Below are 23,462 nucleotides of genomic sequence, written 5' to 3'. Positions count from 1 at the left end.
TACGTAGCCCTGTCTGTCCTCAAACTCAAAGAGATCCTCCTTGCCTTTGCTTCCTGAGTGCCAGGACCAAAGGTGTGTGCCCATTACTTTTCTAATTGTACCCGACAAAAGTAACTTAAAGAGGAAGGATCTGTTTTGGTTCATGATTTCAGGTGTGATGTAGGAGTGTGACGCCACTGGTCACATGGTGGTGACAATCGGGAAACAGATGAATGCTTGCATCCAACTTGCTTTCTCTTTTGTCACATTTTTGTCGGGTTAGGACCCCATGCCATGAGGATAGTGCTGTTCACATTCTGTGTGTGTGTGGGTGGGGGGGTCTTCTCTCCTCAGTTAAAGCTCTCTGGAAACACTTCATAGCCATACCTAGGGTTGGATGTCATCCTATGTGATTCCAGCTCCACTCAAGCTAACAATGAAAAGGAACCATCAGAGTCCTCCCACGCACCTATCAGTAATACCTTATTCTTGTCACAGGCAGTCATGGTTGTCCCTAGGTTGCTCATGACATTTTCATCTTTACCCAAGCCAAGCTCATCACTTTGCAGGAGAAAGCAGTAATATCTTCATTTCCTGAAAAGCAGCTAAACAAACCTGCAGTTTGGGGACCAGCTTCTAGTAACTCCAAAGAGAGAAAGACCAGAGAATCGGCCCTATTTTCCCCCCCACAATTGCAGAAGAAATACTTCTTTCTCCTGAGATAGGCTCTCATTATGTAGCCCTATCTGGCTCCAAACGCATAACCCTTTTGCCTCAGCATCAACCCTCTGAGTACTGTGATCACGAGTGTGCGCCACCACACCCTGCTCTGAAGGATGAGGTCAAAGATGTAATGCTATTCATTCCTCTGAGGGAACCTATAGATCCAGTGGCCCAGACTTCAGCTGCCTGGAAGGAGAAAGGAGCAGAAATGAGCAGGCAGCTTTGGAACAGAGTCTGAAGCTGTTGCGAGTTGCTGTAGAGCTCTGACACAGCGTAAGGACTATGAAGGGATCTGGGATCAGACGGGAGAAGAGAAGGCCATTGTAGCTGCTGTCACTAAGTTACTAAACAAACCTAGGGATGACACGTAGACAAAGTGGTCTTTTTTAGTTTTGGTGATTCTTATCTATTTGCAAACAGCAATCGGAGAGGTTTGCAGTTAGAGCTTGGCTATATAGCAGAGCTGGTGAAGGAGTTCTGTCTGCCTCCTGCCTGGGGTCCTGAGAGACAGCAAACTCTTCCCCAGGTAGCCTTTCCTTCCTCCTGTCCAGAACTATGAGGTTGGCAATGTGCATGGTGAAGTCTGGAGCTGCGCTATACAGGGAATATATACTTTGTAGCTGATTGTACAAGAGGTAGCTTCAAGCAATTGGAATTTGGTTGGTTTTTTTTTTTCAGGTCTAAAGGCTAGAAATCCCAAATCAAGCCAACATCGGGATGCTATAATTTAGATACTAATGGCTCCCCTAATCTCCTGTGCCATAGGCTCTGTTGCTAGCCAGTGCATCCACTCACTGGGAGAAGACTGGATCGTGAAGGAACCAGCCTCATTGGTGTGTTAACCCATTACACGTTCACATTCAGTAGATGATTAGGAAACAGAGGCTGGTGGGCAAAGTAGGTCCACAGTGGGTTTTGGGAGAGGAAATCCCACCTTGACCCTTTCCTGTCTACTTCTCTCTGCTTCCTGCCTACCATAAGGTGAGCGTCTTTGCTTTGTCATGTTCTTCCACCACCACGTATCGCCATCCCCCAGAAACCGTGGTGTCCGCCAACTGTGGGCTGAATCTTACAAACCTGTGATCTAAGATAAGTGGGTCCTCCTTGAAGCCGCTTTTCTCAGATGATTTGCCACCCTGAAATCAAGTCTGACTGACGACGCATGGGGTGACTGCTCTAGAGGCTGGAAGGAAGAATCTGCAGCATGCTACTATTCTGGCTTCTTATGTTTCCTGGCAAGTACCCAGGGGGCCCTTGTCCGCGTCACTTTTACCGTTGCTTCCGTTATCATGTGGCTTGCTTCTCTGTGTGTCTTCACCTGGCATCCTTCTCAGGGGCCCCAGGATAATCTAGTCATAACTAACTGCTTTGCAAAGACCCAACTTCCAAATAAGGCTCCCTTCTGAGGTTCGCCATGAGTGTGAACGTCACAGGGGTATGCACTATTGGACCCAGCATGACTTACCACTGGCACTTTGGGCAGACCCCCACCACCCACGCATAATGGGGAGAAAAGAATTTGAATTTCTGAAGATGGGAGATAAGCAAACCTACGCTACTACCTTCCCAAGGTGGCAGGGAAAATTAGGCCCCTCTGAACAATGTCCACGGCAAGATTGAGAAGCTGCCCATCCACCTAAAAGGCTATGAAGTCAAACAGCAAAGAAAACCACACAGAAAGCTAAGACAATGCCCTCTTCAGCTTAAGACAGTACAGGCGCTCTTTCTGCTTTGTATTACTTGGAATATGCTGCCAGGGACTCTATCAGTATTACACTGTCTCCCTTTGATCTAACAGAAAACCCTATCAGGACTGGAGGGGACCAAGGGGACAGGCCATGGCAGAGAACAGAGTTCTTCTTCTTCCTTCACTGCCAGAAAGAACAGCTCTGAGCAGTGCAGTCTATGACCAGGAGCAAAACAGGACTGAGAAAACCCGTTTCCTCCTAGGGACAAGCACATTGTGATGGTAGCATCTAGAGAGGGTCAGGCAGCTCTGCATGGAAGTGAGTCCAAACAGGCCTAAGCAGATGAGTTCTCGCCCAGGGAAAGGTTCTAAGGAGCTGAGCAGGCAAGTTCCATATGCAGTGGCAGGGGGCTGTCATTACAAAACCCAGATAGGACGCAATTACACCCTCCCTGGAGGGAATGCTTAATTGAATTTCAGGGAGTCTCAAAGGCAGCCAATGCTCAGAGGTAGCCGAGTGGTACAGACACCGCACTAAAGAGCTGGTCCCAGACAGGTGTCATGGCTGAGCAAGAGGTCAGGCATGCCAGTGTCCAGAGGGCTCTGTGCATCTTGCTGACACTGGGAGACAGTGGTGAGGGATAGGAAGTGGAGATTGGTGGGGCACTCCCTGGTCCTTATGCCCAAGAGCACGTTCCTATCCGTGGCCTCCCTCAGCCTTCTGCAACCTCCAAGAGGTACACAGAGGATGAGCCAGGCATCTCCTCACAAACCCACCCATCCACTCACTCACTTACTCTCTTATTCCACGGACATTAATTTTGTCTTTGTGCCATGTACAGCATCCTGCTAGATGTGTGGGTTAGAACCAGGTGCTGTTGTGGTTAAGAATGTGGACTGAAGGAGAACCATTCACTCCGGAAGCCAGAACCTTCTTATGCCTGCTGACACCACCCTGAGCCAGGCCAACTAGCTGTTCCTTCTAATGAGTCCCGAATCAGCTGAAGAATGGAGCTTGCAGGTCACCACAAATGACACCAAACGGAATCCCTTACAGAGGGAGGTTTGCCTCTGTTTCACCTCAGCCCTCTGCAGTTCCTTTGTATAGAAAAGGCAACTACTACACATAACCATTTTCCAACCAGACCGTGGTCCCTCTGAGGACAGGGACCATCTGTTCTTACTTCTCAGCCCTGAGCATGAACTCTCCAAATGCCTGCCAATTACACACGAAGTAACTGACCTTCATTTTGTTGTTGTTGTTGTTGTTGCTCCTGGCCTCTCTGATATGGAGGGCTGTTGTAGGCTCTCTTAGGGTTACACCTAACCCCTAGTCACTTCTTGCTTTCAATTCCCTCTATTCCTTGGTCCTGACTGCCTTCAGTCACTATGGTGGAGAATGCAAGAAAGAAAGAAAGGAAGAAAGACAGAAAGAGAGAAAGACATTAAGACAGACAGACATCTGGATCTGACTGCCAGGTTCCTCCCCCCAGTGCATCATCTGTTGGTAGGATCTGGTGGTAAAAGGATGAAATCAAGCAACCTCTTTGGGTTGGCTTGGGCAAATGTGAGAATTGAGTCAAGCTTATGGATCCAGATCTCTAGGCTAGGTATTACAGAGCATATTTGGGCCCTGTCTAATTCCCTAGGCCCAGCTGTCTCAGGACTAAAAGTAAAGAAGCCATCAGTGTACAGGTCTGTCTTGGTGCCTGGACCACACTAGTTTGTTTGTTTGTTTGTTTGTTTTTTTAATCACTGAAGTTCAGTAATATAGCTTGAAATCTAGTCTGGTAACGTGCCTGGCACTATCAGCATTGCCCCAACCCCAAGACTGCTTAGCTATCCAGCAATCCATGTTATTAAGAAGAAAACTGAGAGGGCCACCCACATGAAAAGTGAGGCATGACTGGGGGGCTGCAGAGACAGATGGACCCCAAGTGTTGGCCGACCAGCTAGCCTAGGCAAAATGCTGAGTTCTCAGTTCAGTGAGTGACCCTGTCTCAGGGTAGCAAAGTACAGAATAATAGAGAAAGACAGGAGACCAAGACCTGCTCTGGTCTCGGCACCCACAACCTGCACACCCACATACATGCACCAGACAACAGCAATGGAAACACACACACACACACACACACACACACACACACACACACACACATACACGAAGAAATGTGGGGTGCGCTCTTAGCTTCCTCTGTGTGAGATAAAGGAAATGTGCTGCTTCCAGCTTGATGACCTTATTGCAGTGATACAGCAGAAGGAATGTGTATTTAGAATCAGAAGATGTAGATTTTGATACATAACCTTAAAAGGAAACAAACAAACAAACCCATGTTCTGGGGTAAAATATCTAATCTAAACTAAAGCAAGTATCACATGAGTTTAGGCTGTTTTTTTAAAGTGGAATTTTATGTTCTTATACAAATAATAGAACTTTTATTGCATAAGAATAATAGCTGGGGCAATAATAAGCTTTCGAGAACCTTGAAGACCAATGGCAAGGCCCAGGAACCATCCATCTTCCCACTTCCTCTGAGCATTCTGATCTCCCTACAGGGTTGCCACACCCCAGCTGCTGGAGAGCACCAGCACCCGCGACTTTAAAGCCATCCATTAAGTCCTTTGACATTCAGCACCTGGCTGCGTTTTACTCTGTTCTCTCTTGAGCCCTTGAAGTAGACACTAGAGAGTCGGCAGTCCACAAAGGCTAATTAATATGTCATTTCTCTCTGCTTTTTAACACATCGCAGTAACAGTAGTCATGTTTTGCTACTTTGTGTAAAAAGGTAATCAGTAATTACCAGCTAAGACTATCCTAGAACACAAACTGCACAGAGAAATGGCAGATGGTTAAAAAAAAAAATGACCCGTGATAGAAGTAATTTGGCAAACACTGGTCTAGTTGATGAAACCTGGTGCATTGGGAAGGGATCTGGAAGATTCCAGTCTTATTCTAAAGAGGTATAAGCTTCATATGTCCAGTGGGGGTTCATGTTCCCGTGACTAGAAAGTCTGTGTTATGAAGGACAATCAAGAGAGAGGTTGTCCCAGTACAGAGAAAGACTAGCCATTAACACATCTCCAGGAGATGAGGCGCCTACTTGATCTACTTCATGAAGCTCCCTCTTACTTCTACTCCTCACAACACGACTGACAGATACGTGGCCTGTCCTCATATCTACAGCTGAGCTCACGAATCCTTCTCAACACAGCCCACTGGGACAGCCGCTACCGAGTGCCCAGAGCTGACTCTAAAGGAGAGTCCTGTGTCCCTCCACATCCCTGGACACCTGGTAGAAATGCACACGGTGCCACGTGTGGAGAACAGTCCCCAAGAGTTCCTGGAAAGGCCTCAAGTTCTAGCTCCCAGGATGCAGAGGGTCTCCCTGCAGGCTCCTGCCCAGCTGGCCCAGCAGGGGTCAGGTAGAGAGGAAGAGGTTGACAGAGAACTGTCACTCTACTCTTGACTGCTGGGAGAAGCACAGAAACTTTCTGTCTTAGTCTGGAACACAGACTACTCTGGAAACGCAAAACCAAGAAGAGCCTTTGGAAGCGACACAGTCTCAAATAATGCAACTGAAAACGAGGCAGGATTATCCCCCAATGCAACTCTCCTGGTGAGGGCAGATCATCAGTAAAGGGAGAAATGACCTGGGTAGCCTCAAGAGCTGTGTCACTCAGCATCGCCCACCAGGAATGGTTCCTGTGGTCCCGGCCCATGTAATGCTGGCTGTGCCATCTGCTGCCGGTGGGACGCACTGCTTAGGTCAGGAGCCCTCCCCTTTTTCTAGCCAACGGCCACAGCACAGGCCACTGTAACATCGATGCTCGAGTACAGAGTTTGTTATACACTGTACTAGTTTAGAAAGGACTGCAGGCCTGTCTTGCCGAGATGCCCTTCTAAATGTCATCGCCTACCACCCATCAATACAACTGTTTAGACCACTTGTCATGGCGTTCTCATGGCAACTCCATGTTTCCAGTCCATCATCCAGTCCACAAATCAGCTGGGGTGGGTGGGAGAAAGGACTTGACACTAAGCACACGGGTAGCCAGTAGCCTTTTACATGCTTAGATTTTAAAAAAGCAAAAAACAAAAACCCGATGATCAGTTCCCTCTAGAGAACTTGATCATTAAGACTGGAGAGACTTTTCCAGGTTGGAGGGAAAGAGTTGCAAGTATGTTAAGAGAGAAAGTTGTTGGTCTGTCAGGCCCTCCAGCAAGCCAGAAGTAATAAATGAATTCACCATGGTGGTAAGAACCAGAGATGCCAAGAGACAAGGGCTCAGGAGGAAGAACATCAGAACGAGAAGGCAGTCGTCATGGTCGCCTCAGTCCCAGGTGGCTTTCTGATATCAGCTCTAGTCTCAGCTGGCTCCTTGTGATTAAATCTTTCTGTCTCATATAGAGACAAGCAAATCCTTTCTGGTGACAGAGGAAGGAGCGCCATCACGAGGCCTTGGTTTCCTGGGAGACATCCATCTTCTTGGTGCTATCATGCAGTCAGGGCCGCTGTCCAAACGACAGGCTTTTTGCAAAGATACTTTCCCAGCTCCTTCTTGCTTGCTGGAAGCCATAGGTCAGAGAGGGGACAGAGGGCAGGCCTGTGAGTATTGCCAACAGTGGGAGGGGAGGGGAGGGGAGGGGACGCCAGGCGTGGGATCAGATTGGAAGAGCAGAGTGACTGAGGGCACTCATGAGGAAGGTGCTAAGTACAGGGACAGCACGGCAGAGGCTCTGCGGACCCTGAAGCGTATCCAGTCAAGAAAGGAAGGCTGGAGCGGAGCGTGTTTATAGGAAAAAGCAAGCATAAGAACATATCCCACAGACACAGATTAACACACCGGAGGGGAGCAAAATGCACGAGGCTGAAGGTATACAGCCAAGGCAACAGGTAACTGTCCTGCTGAGGTAGCTGTCAGGCCGGCAACAGCCTGTCTTCTGAGTCACCACAACACAGAAGGGAAAGGTTAGAGACAGTGTGGAGGGGCAATGAATGTCACAAGGAATACACAAGGAGAAACTTTAAAAGCTGGTAAGTCAGGACCAGGATGTGTAAGGGAATTGGACTACTAATGCGATGGCAACGGTGGGTATTCATGTCTGTTCTATGGCCAAATTTCCCATACCTGGAGTATGAAGTTGCTGTCATGATGATACTTACTTTGAGAGAGCCGACTCAAGGACTCAGTGCTTCGTGGGGGGGTTTAATATGACACCGAATGGCAATTGGACTGGGCTCACGCAATGGAGGTTATCTGTTATGCACCCCCACATGTTGGGCCTTGGCAAGAGAGGGTGCCGAGCCAGTGACTGACCTCGAGCATATACCAGTATGTCCTGATCAGCACATTTTTTTTTCAGAAGAACAAAAAATTTCCAGAATAAGTAACTTTTATTTTTAGCTTCAGATTCTTTAGCTTTGGGTAAGTTCTTTTACACTAGAAAATAAAATAAGGGGTTTTGTTGTGACATTTTTCATACACACCTACCATTGTATTTTGCCTATATATATTTTGTCAGCCCCCCCCACCCCTCATCCCTCCTCCAAACTTCTGGTCCAAACTTTCCTTCCCACCCTCACATGGCTCAGTGTGTACTGGTGGGAAGGATTAGCCTAGCAATGGTGACTATCAAGCTCCCTGAGACTACTTATGTGATGTTAGTTGGCAAAATCCTGAAAGCGTTTGATTCTTACAAAAAAGCTCTTCAATGGGTATAGAATCTATGCATGCGGGGCTTGCTCTGTCTGAGGATCAGGCAGTCTGCCTTCAGCTATGGACTTTATACTACTAGCTTTGTGCCAGGATTTTAGACTGGATCGGGAAGGACAGACTAATTTCTCATGAAAAAATAATAAGAAGAAAGCAACATGTTGAATAAACAGTCTGCTGTCTTTTCCATGGGGCCGGAGAAAACCTAGCCAGAGGTGGAAAGGAATGTGCACATACTCTCTCCATGTAAAGAACATGTAGGAATTGTACGGAAAGACCGGATCAAGAAGAATCCCCATTCATTATCCTGGCTTTGTGCAAGCACTCCTTGCCTTTGTTCTTTGGAGTGAGCAAAGTTTGACCTTAGGAGTAAGAAGAGTCCAGAGAATACAAGCCTTTATTAAAAGTAAAAATTCCACCCAGGTGCTGTGGCGCACGCCTGTAATCCCAGCCCTCGGGCAAGCAGAGGCAGGTGGATCTCTGTGAGTTCGAGGCCAGCCTGGTCTACAAAGTGAGTCCAGGACAGCCAAGGCTACACAGAGAAACCCTGTCTCAAACAAACAAACAAAACCTCCAAAACTAAAAACTCTGTTGGCTTAGGATCTTACACCCTGAACAGTCTCAAGGTGAACCAAGAGAGTAAAAATAGTCCCTGCTGTATTGTTATTATTCTTAGTTAAGACATTAGTCACATAACACTCCAGATCTGCACTCTCAAAGCAGCCTTCACATCCAAATTATCATATTCTTTCCAAAGTTAACATTTTACTGGTGAATAAAAATAAAACAAAGATGCCCAAAGCCGAAGGGGACATTCATTAACTTGGCATCTTCTAGTGTCCTCCCCAACCCTGGCTTTCCATCATAGCTAATGTGTTACTGGGAAAAATCATGTTCCCTTTTTGAATTCTACTTTATAATTTGTAAAATGAGAGGTCAAATATATTCCAGATTTAACATATAATTTGTTTGGAACATGTGCAGCACGGCCAATACTGTGTTCTTCCTTGAAGAGGGCCTCTGCTATTTAATGATAGTAGAGCCTGCCATTTGCATATTTGACATCTGTAGCTTCGACTATTCCCGGAGACCCCCCAAAGGTCTGTGAGCTGCAATAACCTGTTATTTTGCATAGGCATTGCTGTGAGCTTGAAATATAGAGGAGCCAGTCACTTGCTTAATGAGTGAAACTAGCACGCAGGCAAAACTCATATCTCCAAGAGGCTTTGTTGCTGTTTGCTGTAAGACTTACAAGCTATAATGCTACAGGGACAGCCATGAAACTGGGATTCTCCTGGGTCAGGAAGGCATCAGAAGTAGCCATCACAAAATGCGCAAGTCAATACCGCACCAACCCTTCCCGCTCTCATTACTACAACAGCCTTAAAGAAGGTTCCTCAGCATTTGAGTGGTGTCTCACAAGCACGCAGTAGGGAGCTCCTGTTCCCTTTTTATTGACTCTTTCTCAAACATAGCATTCTGCCACGTGCCTGCATTTGTGTGTATACGCTGATCCCTTCTTCCTGAGAGTGAGATCCTGGGGAGATGAAATGCCAGCTCCTCTTGGTTCTCTATCCTCGGTGCCTGGTAATGTACTAACACACGGCAAACATTTAGCGAACGTTTGTTGAATGGCTGAGCACCTGCTAGGAGAAGGCACTGTGCTGAAGTTGCATTGTTTTTCCTATTTGTATTTTGTACTCCTCACCATCTTGCAGATAGATAGATAATATTAATTCTATTGTTTCCACAACATCATCAAAGTCTCTAAAACCCATGCAGATTATGCAAAGGTACACTGCCAGTGATCCATTTGTCATATTTCAGGGTTTAAGATATTTTTCCATCATACCACAATGCTATAGACATCATAAAGGAGCAAACAAGATATATTCATAGATCTGGCTTGTCCACACAGGCTTCCTTATGTGTGAACGTAGACGTACAAATGCTACGGCACATGCATGGAAGTCAGATGACAATGCTGGCTGTGAATCATTATCTTCTACCTTGTCTGAGACGGGATCGTTTCTTGGGTTTTTGTTTTTTTGGGTTTTTTGTTTTTTGTTTTACTGTGTACATCAGGTTAGCTGGCCTGCCAACTTCCAGGGATTCTCCTGTCTTCATATTCCATCTCCGACAGGAGCCCTGGGATTATAGATGGTCACACTATGCGTTCAACTTTTGTGTTCTGGGGATTCAAACTCAACCTCTCACACTGGCACAGCAAGCATGAATACTCAGGGAGCCATCTCCCTAGCTCTAGGATTCCTGATAGAGTACGTCCCTGGGTAGTGCCTAGATGACTATAGTCAAGGCAAAAGTTCCACTAGTGATATTTATTGGGCAAATAAAGCTTCAAAGATAAGGGCTTGAAAGAGAGATTCTTCCCAGGATCACTCAGCTCCAGTCCCAGAGCTGGGTCATTGCTATGTTGAGTCTGAAGTCTGGAATTGCTAAGTACCCATTCTTGACTCAGTTAAGCAAGTTGTTTACAAAGCTGCTTTCATTTCTAGGTGTCAATGGGTTTGGTCAGGACCTTCATTTGCCTATATGTTGGGAGGCAGCAACATCACAGGGTGTAGGATATGCTCTACTCAATACCTTTGTATCATGATGTGTACTTCCAATAATAATGTTTTTTAAAGATTTATTTATTAAAGTTATGCATATGAACACTCCATTTACATGTGCACCTACATGCCAGAAGAGGGCATCAGATCACATTACAGATGGTTGTGAGCCACCATGTAGTTGCCAGGAATTGAACTCAGGGCCTTTGGAAGAGCAGACAGTGTTCTTAACCTCTGAGCCATCTCTCCAGGTTCCGCTGCCCCTCTGACAATAGTGTTTAAGGAATGAATGCCCTAGAAGGTGACAGGCCCTGTCTGGCTCTAATATTTCATACGTTCTGATGAGAACAGAAACTAGCACACTCTCATTAATTACAGCCACACAGAGATCCAAGATCTCCTCAATAGTGTCTCCTGAAAGTACTGTTCATTCATCACACTCCTGCTACCAACTTTGGTTACTGAACACAGACCATGAAACCAGAACATCTCGGGGCATCACAGTAAGTCCTGCAAGATAGCTGTTATTCATATTTTATGAATAACAGGAGATTACATCAGAGGTAATACATTTTTCCTTACACATATGGTTAAGTCAGCAGAGAAGTTAGATTTCTGACCTAAAGTATTCAATGTTCCTGGCTCTTCTACTCCATCCATAGTACTGCTGCCTCTGGTTATAAAATTACAGCTTAAAGCACCATAGGTCAGATAGCTGCACAGCAGTAGAGCTATGTGCTTCGGATTGCTAGTCTGCAGTAAAGGAAGACCAAATTCTAACCACACTGAAGTCAAACAGCTGAGCAAAGTGACAGATAGAAATGTAAACTTGTTCATCAAGGCACGTGTGCACATGCTTGTCCATGTACACAGACACAGACACATACACAAGCCACATACATACACAATTCACACAACAAACCACACATACACAGAGACACAAACCACATGCACACAATCCACACACGCCCTTACAAACCACATACAAAGACACACACACAAACCACACACAGACACATACATACAAATCACACACACAGGGAGACACATACAAACCACACACACACGCACACACAAACCACATACACACACAATCCACGCACCCACAAATCACATACAAACACATACCCACATGAACCACACAGACACACACACAACCACATACACACAACACACACAGACACACATACAAACCACACACACAAACCACATATACACACAATCCATACATACTCACAAACCACACACACACAGAGAGACAAAGAGAGAGAGACAGAGAGAGACAGAGAGACAGAGAGACAGAGACAGAGAAAGAGAGAGTGTGTGTGTGTGTGTTTGGGGAAAATGTAGTCATACTCACAGACTCTAGGTGGATAACTGATCATTAAGAAAATGAAATTGGGGACTAATTTCTGATCTCCTGCAAACTAACTTTCCATGACACTGGGAGATAAACACTGAGTATGGGAATTTCCCTGAATCTAGCCAATTACAGGAGATTGGGTGAGTTTGATGTCATCTAATGCCTGAAAATGAACACACACATGCCAACATTACCATAAATATGTGTGAAATCTCACCAAGCCCATCTTCCCAGGGAGAGCCTGACTTTATGTGTATGCATGAATACTTTCCCTAGAGCATATAATTGGCTAATATTCCCTGAAAGGCACAGTTCTTACTTATGCTAACAAAGGGTTATCCTTCCCAGGAAAAAAATGACTACACAGTGTTCCAACAAACCAATGTGTTGGCAGCTTTTTCCCTTCAGGAGTCAGTATGCCATGCCCTATTCTCTTAGCAAGTGAAACTATGACTTACACTCAGTGCCCACAGTTGGGTTTGCAAGACCTTAGAGCGGAAAGGAAGTGTTGATACTCTGACCCTGCCTCCAGGCAAGGACAGTATTGTTATTTTCCCTCTTTATATGAGAGGGTTTCCTTTCAGAGTTACTAAGTGACTTGTGCAAAGGCAAAAGAGATTAGAAAGTACAACAGCAGAATCCCTTGGGTCCCCAGGTGTTGGCAGCAGAACCCAAGCCTTTTAGAGTACTGTCCCATGGCTGTACCCGAGAAGGAATGCTTCAATGGCACCTTCCCTGTGGCCTATGGATGTCCTCCAAGCCCATTTCTGGGAGTCCCTTACTTCCCCCTACCTTCTGTCTTCTGAATGATTCACTTGCCCACAAGTAGAAGCTACATCTATTGAAGCAGTTTTGCATCCCCTCCTCTCCTTCACACTATCTCCTGCCTGTAGATCAACAGGTGCCCAGAGATGAACCCCTTTCTCATCAGCATCCTCCTAAGCTTCCTTGAAAAGCTGACCCTGCCAAAAGCTAAGAAAGACATTCATTCCCCTACCCCAATACTATCTATGGAAGTAGAGGACAGAATTCCCCATTTGCAAGAAGGGTCGGTGAGGTGAAATCACAGATGAATGGTTTCTCAGGTTCTGATGGGCAAAATGGAGGAAGCAACAAGTGGCCAAATCGTTCCGAGGAGTCCTAGACTGTGAAACTGAGGGCCACGCAGAAGATGTATTCTCTCCCACGAATCTCCTTCACCACATAGCCAAATTTTAGAGCTCATACTCAAGCCTAGAGGCAAAGGACAGTGGCCCTAAGAGTTCTTCTCGATGACACTTCCAGTACTCCAGTCATATTGACCTGCCTCATTCGGGTTAGACAAGCATTGTTCCACAAAATAGCTTATGGATATACTTCCAGGCATTGCCTAACTCCAGTCAGACTTCAATCTCCAAATGGAAAGAGTAGTGACTGGAATCTGGCTATGGAACACAACTGCAAGGTGGTACTGAGGAGAAATAAACCAATGCCAACTGTTCTCTTGAGCATATTATGACCAGACTATTATTGTCCTAGGTTAATAAGTTTCCAAACTCATAACCTTTGATATGGAAAGAGGGAGGAAGGAGACGTCTGTGTGCTTTCCTAGCTCTTGTTTTGTGGCAAGCATCCTTCAAGATCTTACAAAAGCTGTCATCTCACCCCTCTATCGTCTATCATTTTGAGTTTCGACAAACAAGACATTCTGTGTCCCCAGATCTTGTCACAGGACTCTTTGTTAAGAAACAATTTAGAAAGAGAAAACTGGAGCAGGATTTGGAAGCAGGATCTGTCCAGTACATGTGCTGATGCCTCATACCTGTGGTGAAAGCAAAGTTTGGGATTAACACCAACTCAAGGGAGCAGTGTGAGGAGGAGTACCAAAACACAGAGGGCGATGACATGAGATGGGTTACGGAGGGATGAAATACAGAAAGGTACTTACACCGTCTCATCATTCTTGAACTCCAGCTCCCCATATGTATCTTCAAAGTCCTCACCACCACCCTTGGCTGTCCCTTCTACTGTCCTAAAAGGGACGATGACTGTGCCCCGGGCACCTGATGTCCTCAGAACCTTGACCTCCATAACACCAATACTTTCACTGACATGAATGGTATCACACTCAAAGGTGAAGATCCCTGCATGGTCATCATCCAAGATGGTAACCGTGGCCACGCAAGGGGAGGCCAGCACAGCCCTGGGCAAGGGAAGACCACTGAACATGGCTGGAGGCATCCCCTCCTCCGGCTGCTCTTCTTCTACACGGACGTTGCTCAGCCTCACAAAGAAGTGTTCATCCTCCTCAAAAATGTCGTCATCAATGATGCCCACAGAGAACTCCTTCTGGGTCTCTCCTGGTTTCAGAACCACAGTGCCCTCTGTGAACTCATAGTCAGCCCCTGCATTGGCAGAGCCGTCCTCTGTTTTGTAGTCCACGTACATGGTCCTAGACATGTCTCCTCCTTTCCTCACCACTGTCAGGAGGACGGCTCCACAGTTCTCCAGGCACTGGTACGAACATGGGTCGAAGAAGACCTTGGAGGCAAAGTCCTCAGGCTCGTCAGCGTGCACCTCACTCATGCTGGAGGTCTTCTTGGCTTGCTCAGCTGCGTGCTTCTTAAGTATGTTGCCTGCACCAGTCATCATACGGGTGGCTTGGATGCGGTAGAAGGCGCGGCTCTTCTGTTGGTGGGAAAGAGCATAGTAATTGGCCATCTCCACCAGCTGATCTAGGTCCTTCTCTGGGTGCTTTTGTTTCAGATCCTTAAGAATCCGGATCATCTCCCTGCGAGACTCATCTACTTCCTTCCCTTCCAAGGGTACCAGGTTCCCATCTAGGAAGTGAGAATTCATCATTTTCCCATCCATCTCAATGCCCTTAGGGTGGTCACCCTCTGTCTCGATGATAATTCCTCGGTGTTTATCCGTGCGGTATTTTTTGTGCATGTATTTGTAGAAGAGCAGTCGCTTATCTGCCACCCAAGCCAGCAGGACACACACTGGGAAGAAGAAGAGAGTGAGGAGGCCTTCCCAAACCTGGACCACACCAGGAGAGAAGACTGCCAGGATCATATAGAGCCAGATATAGGCAAAGATGCTCCAAGCAGCAGTGACAAAAAAGACTCGCAGGTGCTTGATCTTGCGAGTCTCCCCATCTGGGATCACATAGACACAGATGCCAATGATGATGAACATGTTGAAGGCTGCGCTGCCGACGATGGTAGATGGTCCCAGATCACCAGCAATGAACCCATGGCCACACACCTCAATTAAAGACAGGAGAATCTCTGGAGCAGAAGAGCCCAGGGCCATCAGGGTCAGATTGGAGACAGTTTCATTCCAGACCCGAATTGTAGTTGTGCTGGTCTCTCCGTTGGGCTTTTTGATAGTCACTTCCCTCTCTTGGGATGTAATGACTTCAATAGATGCCATGAATCGGTCAGCAATGATAGACACACCAAGAAACATGTATATCAGGGCCACAAAATAGACAATGACCCTGGCGATCTTGTCCCCAAGGGAAGGGTTCTCCGGATACCAGATTGGTAGGATGACACCCTCTTTGCAGTCCGATGATCCTGAACAAGACTCATTGTTCTGCCCTGCACTGGGCACATCCCCTGAGTCACCAGCCTCTGCTCGAAGACCATTCAGGAAGAGCACAAAAGTAACCAGCCCAAAATGGAGGAAGGCAGAGGTGAGAGGCTGCAGCCGTAACCACGCCATACACAAGACTTAGGGTCTGGATCCACCACAGCACCAATGGTCTTCCCGACAGGCCTGAGACCTAGAAAAAAATCAGAGAGGCAGGAAAAGGCATGAGAAAAAAAACTAGGGGCAGCAACTGGCAGGTTCCCACCAACACAAATGGATGGTTCACCTCGATTGACATATGGCACTGACATATGGGCCCGTCTCTCACTTGGAAAAATAGATGTCAATGCGAGACACAAATAGCTTCTCTGTCCCCAAAAAACCATCTGGTGGAGACTCCGTTGAAGAGTGGTTTGAAAGAGCTAGCAAGACTAGTGATGGCAACTGGAGTGAGACCTCCTAGCCCTGAGTTGTAACACCACCTGTCCTTAGAATCAACCTGACATGGGTGCTTATTCCTCAAGCCTTCCTTCCCCTAGCACTGTTGCTAGAAATTTCAGTCTTCCTTGTCCTTCGTTCATCCTCAAGACTCTTGCGTAACTCCGGCTTGGCAAGCGTGTATGCTGAATTGAGCATGTTTTTGGTGGGCTGGTCACCTGAAATTAGCACACTTTGTTCGGGGCATAACTGAGCTCTGGTGGGTGAAAGCTCCTTTCTCAAACACAAAACTTCTGTAGGTATCCAGGAGTTCTGAGGATTCTTGTTTAAAAAAATAATAATAACAAAATTGATTTCACAGTGAATGCTGCCTGCCCTGTGGCTAAACCCAGACTCTGCAAGGTGTGCCTCTGACACCGTCCACCGTGCCTTTCAGCACCCCTCCCCCATGAAACCGTGCTTAGAACAGGCTATGCATATGATGATCATTCAGCCGCTGGACTCCCTGCGAAAACATGGAAGGGCCCAGGAAGTAGAAATTGTTATGACTAAAACATACGAACATCTCTCGTATACATTTTTACAAGACTTAAGGTATATTTGGGGGTGACATATAGCTTCATCTGTTGGGCTCAAAGCACTGAGTGATGCCTGGGTGTTGAAGAGTAGAGGGACTCGGTATTTTCAGCTGTGGCTATGAGCTTCTGACCACTTGAGTATTTCACTTACTGGCCCCTCAGACAGACTAGGAGTGAAAACAACCAAGTGGTAGTTTTTATGAGCAAGCCGCCACTTCCCCCTCTGCTAAAATCCCGTGGAGTGGGACGAGTCATGCAGGAACATGACTTCCGTCTGCACAGCACCTCAAAGCTGTCAGGGTCCCCGTCTTCTGCGCCAGCTGTTCTTCCTCCATTGGGTCTCATTTCTGACAGCTCTGCCCCTGCCTACCAGCTATTTGTGCTAGATAACAGGTGTTCAGACCTTCCTCTCCAACCCCCCTGCTCTGTATCCAGGCCAGTACTAAATCCTATCAGACCTTTCCAATCTTACCCACCACCGTCAGGGTTCAAGCCATGACAGCTCCTTATCCCAGGAACCTACTGCAGTAACCTTCTAACTAAAAGCCCCGCCCCAACTCTTGCCAGAGAATAAATCTCAATTCTATTTTCCTCACTCAGCCATAGTAATATTGGGATTCTGGGACTCAAACTCAGGCCCCTAAACAAGCTAAGCAAGTACTCTACAACTGAGCAATATTCCCAGTTCATCGTCGTCATCATCATCGTCATCATCGTCATCATCGTCGTCATCATCATCATCATCATCATCATCATACAGATTTAAGCATAACACCCCCCCCCAGTTGAAACTCTTTCATGGTTTTTCCTTTCTTGCTCTTGATATGAATCCTTGATTCCCTGCTGAGTCCTGCAAAGCCTTGTGGGAGATTCATCTTTCATTATCTTCCCACCTCATCCTCTGTCACTCTGTCACCACATTTCAGTAACGTCCTTCCTTTGTTTCACCCTGATCATACAAGCCAGTGTCCTCCTCAAAACTTTTGCACATGCCATTATTCATGCCTGGAATGAGAATTTCTTCTTTGTGCCTACCAATCATAACAATGCTTTGTATCAACCAAGCAACAAAAACTTCCCCCTTGCTGCTAGAAATGGGCAGTTTTCTCTATTATGTACACCCATTGGATGAAGTCTTTCCCTCTGTGGCATTTGAGATACTTTGATGATTTACATTTATTTCCTAGTGTTTGGTGATTAATATCTTATCCATGAAACTGTAATGACATGAGAACAGCGGCTGGGTCTCTCCTATTTACTGTGGAATCCTAAGGAGGTGTTAGCAGTGTTCAGTAAATGTGTGCTTTTGAAATGAGTAAGTGTAGCCACCAAAAAGGCTTCCTGAGAGATCAATCAGCCTTCGTCAAAAACTATGATCTAAGTAATAGCTAATTGCTTATATATATATATATATATATATATATATATATATATATATATATATATATGTATATAAAGAACTCACAGACAAATCTTAACTTGATTTTAGAGGTGGTGTAGGCTCTCTTTAGATTTCAAAAACTCAACACTTAGACAGTTCCCAGGACCATGTGGAATGTTTGAATGTGACACTGAATACCTTTAAGCACGCTGTTTCTCCACGGTCATCTCATGACCCCTTTATCCATCGAGTGAGGTCCTTCCAGGACAAACTATATCCAGTACCTACTCTTAACTACAAAGTCTTCCTTCCAAAGAACTGTGGATTAACTCCCCTTCGTGTTGTCGAGAGCAGCAGCCAAGTGCTGAGGCTCACACTAGTCCAGAAACCGGTCCTCATAACAGTGGCTTGGGGCCTCTACCTTTGACCTCACCAGGGGCTAAAGGGGTCATGAGATGACCATGAAAGAGCAGAGTGCTTAAAGATGCGTAGAATCACATTCATCCTTGGGAAATGTGGTCAAGAGAGTATCTTGGCTTCTCGCCTCTACTTTCAAAACGCCTGACTTAGTGGATTCTCATAAGCCCCATGCAGGAAGAGATGGAGGTGACCACAGCTGAAGCAAGTTTTTTAAATAAAGAGTCCACAGTGGCAGAATGTGGAATCCTCAAATGAGTAGGCATCCACAGGTGAGGAAGGAAATGGGGCATCGTGGTTGTGCTTGTCCTGATCAACAGGGCAAGGACTCTTACTTAAATTCTTATTATATATTATTATATGTTAGTTATTATGTATTCTACATAGCCAGAGACTTAGGAAGGCCCCGTACATGGCACATTGCAGTGCTGGGTTTTCATGGGCCACAATCAGAGGGCATTTTCCTGAGAAAATAAGATGAAGGCAAGAACAAAGGGAAAAGAAAGAAAGGTGACTGGCGCTTAGCACCTCTATTGCTGTTCGGAGTTGAAGGTGGGAACACTTTGAGTGCCTACTTGCTCTTTCTGGCCCAGAAATGGATTCTAGCTATGGTATTGTTAGATTGTTAAGGGGACAGCTCTATTGACCAAGCTAATTATCTTTTTTAAATGCTATTGGTCCACGCTCAAACAAACCAAGGCAGATTCTAACATTCTAGGATGTCTCCTCACTCTCTTAAAGATCCAGACTCAGGAGTAGGACTCAACAGAATGGCTAAGATCAAAAATTCAAGCGACACCACATGCTGGCGAGGATGTGGGGAGAGAGGAACACTCCTTCATTGCTAGTGGGAATGCAAACTAGTACAACCACTTTGGAAATCTATCTGGTGCTATCTCAGAAAAATGGGAATAGGGCTTCCTCAAGACCCAGCTATTCCACTCCTTGGAATATACCCAGAAGATGCTCCAGCACACAACAAGAAAATTTGCTCAACCATGTTCATAGCAGCCTTATTCATAATAGCCAGAACATGGAAACAGCCTAAGTGTCCATCAGTAGAAGAATGGATAAAGAAACTGTGGTACATATACACTATGGAATACTACTCAGCTATTAAAAACAAGGAATTCCCGAAATTTGTGGACAAATGGATTGAGCTAGAAATGATCATAATGAGTGAGTTAAGCCAGAAGCAGAAAGACTCAAATGGTATATACTCACTTATATCTGCACATTGGCCCAAGGGGCATGTCCCACGAAAGCCTTCACTTACCAGGAAACTGAGACAGGGGGGAGGACATTCTAGTGGGACTCTAGATGAGAGAAGCATGGGAGAATGGTAAAGTAGAAGGATCCAGAGGGTCCTAGAAGCCTACAAGTAGAACATTATGATAGGCAGATTTGGGCACAGGGGTCCCGCTCAAACTAAGGCACCAGCCAAGGACAATACAGGCGGTAAACCTTAAACCCCTACCCAGATCTAGACAATGGACAGAACACTCTCCACAGTAGAGTGGAGAGTGGGATATGACTTTCTCACATACTCTGGTGCCTCAACTTTGACCATGTCCCCTGGAGGGGGAGACCTGGTGGCACTCAGAGGAAGGACAGCAGGTTACCAAGAAGAGACTTGATACCCTATGAACATTTACAGGGGGAGGTAATCCTCCTCAGGAACGGTCATAGGGAAGGGGAATAAGGGGGAAATGGGAGGGAGGGAAGAATGGGAGGATACAAGGGATGGGATAACCATTGAGATGTAACAAGAATAAATTAATAAAGTAAAAAAAAAGAAAAATATATTAGCAGTAATTGCTATTTAAAATTATTTGCTACACACATCATGCTACCTTTAATTTTATAATAACCCTATACAGTTAGTAATGTTTTGATTTTTATATTTTGGAGAAAAGTGAATCTTATTTAAGTCACTCAAACTGTAAGGCAAAAAATATCATTAATATAGCCAAAGCAAACAGGGAAATAGAATAAAATGTACCACTTTGACCGTTCAATTTTACCAAAATGAGACATTTTGGTATAGACCATCAGTGGTCCCAGTCAGCTTCCAGTCTGACGTGGGCTCAGGGGCAACATGGCTGTGTCTTTGTTCCCACATAGGAGACAGTGGCCATTTGACAGAGCTTCAGAGTCCCCAGGCTTACAGGGCTCTGCTGGCTGCCCGCTCCTGTCACCCACCTGAATATCCTCTTTCTCATCATTCAGCTCGACAAATATTGACAAAAGCCTGTGACTTGCCACTACATGCCAGTGGGTAAAATGAAAAATGAGACACAGTGTTTGCCCACAAAGGTACACTTGAGTAGGAGTAGAAAGAGACACAAAAATAGATGATTTTCCTACAAAGTGTGAGGGTAAGGGCGGAATGCTGTGGAGACCCAGGGAGGGCACTGAGCCAGCTGGGGATTCAGGGAGGCAGTTCTGAAGGAGATGATCCCTAAAATAGGTCTGCAAGCATGAGTGAGCTTTGAAAAAAAAAAGAAGAAGAAGAAGAATAAAAGAAAGAAGGAAGGGCATTTCCAGTTAAAGAGAAAGGCCCAAGCAAAGACATGGAGACTTGAAAAAGGAGGCTGCGTGCCTCAGATTATGAGAAAGAAAGTGTGAAAGGAGCCAAAAGAAGAATCTGGATGGTAAGAGAGTGTTTATTCATCACAGGTCTTCTGTGGCAGGCTGAGAATAGGCGATTTGACCCTAAGACAAGGAAAACCAATGAAGAAGGGATTGTAAACAGGAGGATGCACTGGTCTGCCTTGTGTTTCAGAAACATCCATCTCACCAAAGGCTTAGGGTGCCTATAAGAGAAGACTGAAATAGGAAGTGTCATTCAAAAATACTTATGGGGGGCAGAGCACGTAGAGATAAAATGAAACTATGGTCTATTCAACACAGAGTGACACTCTGCCCCCATTCTGCTCCCTGCATGGAACGCCTGTCCTGGCTCAGCCCATGACCTCCTGTCTCTTCCCTGGCTGATTTCCTTAATGCACTGCCCCTCAACCCCCAGGGCCTTCTGCAAGGTGTCTGTGTCCTCAGCAGCGGCTCCTGACATCTTTTAATATCACTGGCAAATTTAATTAAAATCACTGTTCCTCTGCTCGTCCAGATCATTAATAAAACAATGCCACCAGGCCAGACTGAACAGTTCTCCCTCCTGCTACGCCCTCCGCTTTCTCCAATGGGAACAGAGCTCAGGGCCTGTCACCAGCCTCGGTGGAGTCACTCTGCTCTGCTTCTAAATCTGGGCCCCTGCACAGGCGTCACAGCCAATGTACATTAAAGTTATAGATTCAGCCAGGCTGCACTCAACTCTGACATGTCATCCCGGTGCAAGCTCATTGCAGTGCTTCCTGCGTTTTCTCTGCCAACCTGGGTGGGGAGTGTTTGTATAGAGGCCCTGCCTCCAACAAGACACCCTGAGAAATACAGGTACTCAACTCTCTCCTCTAAGGAGTATGGCAGAGAGATGTGTCTTCTGAAGCCTAAGTAGCCTGGTTGACACCATTAGTACCTGGATTCATAGAGGAAAACACTACACTCAATGCTTTTCCTGCATTATTACTTCTCCTAGCCTTCCCGGAGAAGAAGGCTTTATCATATCCATTTTACAGATGGCACATTAGAGCTCAGAAGGGCTAAGTAATCTGGCCAAGATCACAGTTACTAAGACACTTGAATTTTGGAAGTCTGCTTCAGGAACACATGATGTTGGAAACCCAGACAGAAGAACAGAGTCTTTCAGGATGTAGAGGCTTCCCCCACAAGCCTGGAGGTTCTATTTGGTGCCTTGGAGCAATAGTAAGCCTTGGATTTGAAAGCAGAAAGCAAGATTGATTACCCGTTCTGTCTCAGTGAGTGGGAGATCCTGGAAAGTCCATGATACTCACAGGGCAATGCCTGCAGCATCTATAAAGGCCAGGTTAGGTTTGACAGGTTTTACAGTTATTCAACTCAAAGATGCTTTGATCATTGGGAAGGGACACATTTAAATTAGATCAGCCCAGAACGGTGGAAGGGCCAGCCTTCCAGTTTAGACTTGCAAGGAGAACTTAGAGGATAAAGAATAAGCCAAGCCAAGGGTGGTAGGCAGAAAAGGCTGAGACAAGGTCAAAGAGAGGCTTCATTCTGGATTTACCAAAAGCCTCTTGGATTGGGTCCATTTTGTAAGCAACTGTTCTTTGACCATTTAGGGCCAGGCACTGTGCTAGTGATTGGGGTACAACCATGAATGAGTTATAACTCATGTCCAGCTGTATGGAGTTTACCTTCTGAGGAAAGACAGAGATAAATAAAGATAAGAATAATTTATTATAATGATATCCTGAGGAGTCACTAAAACCCTTTTCTTGTTCTTTGAGCACTCAGGTAGTAGCACTGTGGTGGTATTGTGGAGAAGCAGCTGAAGTACAGTAGAGCTTTCAAATAACATTGTCCATCTCACAGTGATGCAGGGAGAGATATTGCACAGTTCTTCCTTCTCCAGTCTCATGCAAACGTCATCTCTTGCCTTCTCTTAACCTTCTCACACTTTAGTGGCATCTGAACCATCTGATGATGTCCTGGAACCCTGCAGCTTCCCCTTCCAGGAAACCACACACACAAGGGGGGGGGAAAAAGTCCATAGACAGAGAAGAACTTCCATCCTCTCATACTATACATGAATCATGGATTTAAAAAGTGATAAGAAAAATAAATAAATAAATAAATAAAAAGTGATAAGAGAGAAAAAACAATCACATGCATTGAGAACATACTATAGTCAATGGGTTGCATTATGGTAGGCACTTTTTAATCTTCTGTTTAACACATGGCAGTGCCACAATGAGACAGGCATCATTCTGTGTTTTAGAAGTGAGGACAAGGGGGCTTAGTAAGTTGACAACTCACAAGGGATCCATTAGCCAGTGGGTGGCATATTTGCGCTTTTAAACTCAGTATGTCAAATGCAAAGTCTGGTTCTAAACTCCAGGGGATGAGAGGATGGAGGAGGAGTACGGTAGCAACTTGG

The 23,462-nt window shown here is 45.8% G+C and overlaps 1 protein-coding gene across 5 annotated transcripts in view; it reads right to left on the bottom strand.

Annotated features, from left to right (window-relative positions):
• SLC8A3 (solute carrier family 8 member A3) overlaps window positions 1-23,462 on the bottom strand; it is a 142,974-nt gene that overhangs the window by 108,311 nt on the left and 11,201 nt on the right. For all 5 annotated transcript variants that reach the window (XM_084792273.1, XM_084792274.1, XM_084792276.1 and 2 more), the window contains exon 2: window positions 13,968-15,812. In XM_084792273.1, coding sequence (XP_084648399.1) covers window positions 13,968-15,751 — 1,784 coding nt within the window. In that variant the 5' untranslated portion in view covers window positions 15,752-15,812. The remainder of the gene's footprint in view (window positions 1-13,967; window positions 15,813-23,462) is intronic.

The sequence above is a fragment of the Acomys minous genome (assembly GCF_964271855.1).
Source record: "Acomys minous genome assembly, chromosome: 8".
Classification (NCBI taxonomy): domain Eukaryota; kingdom Metazoa; phylum Chordata; class Mammalia; order Rodentia; family Muridae; genus Acomys; species Acomys minous.
This window is presented reverse-complemented; position numbering and strand designations above follow the sequence as displayed.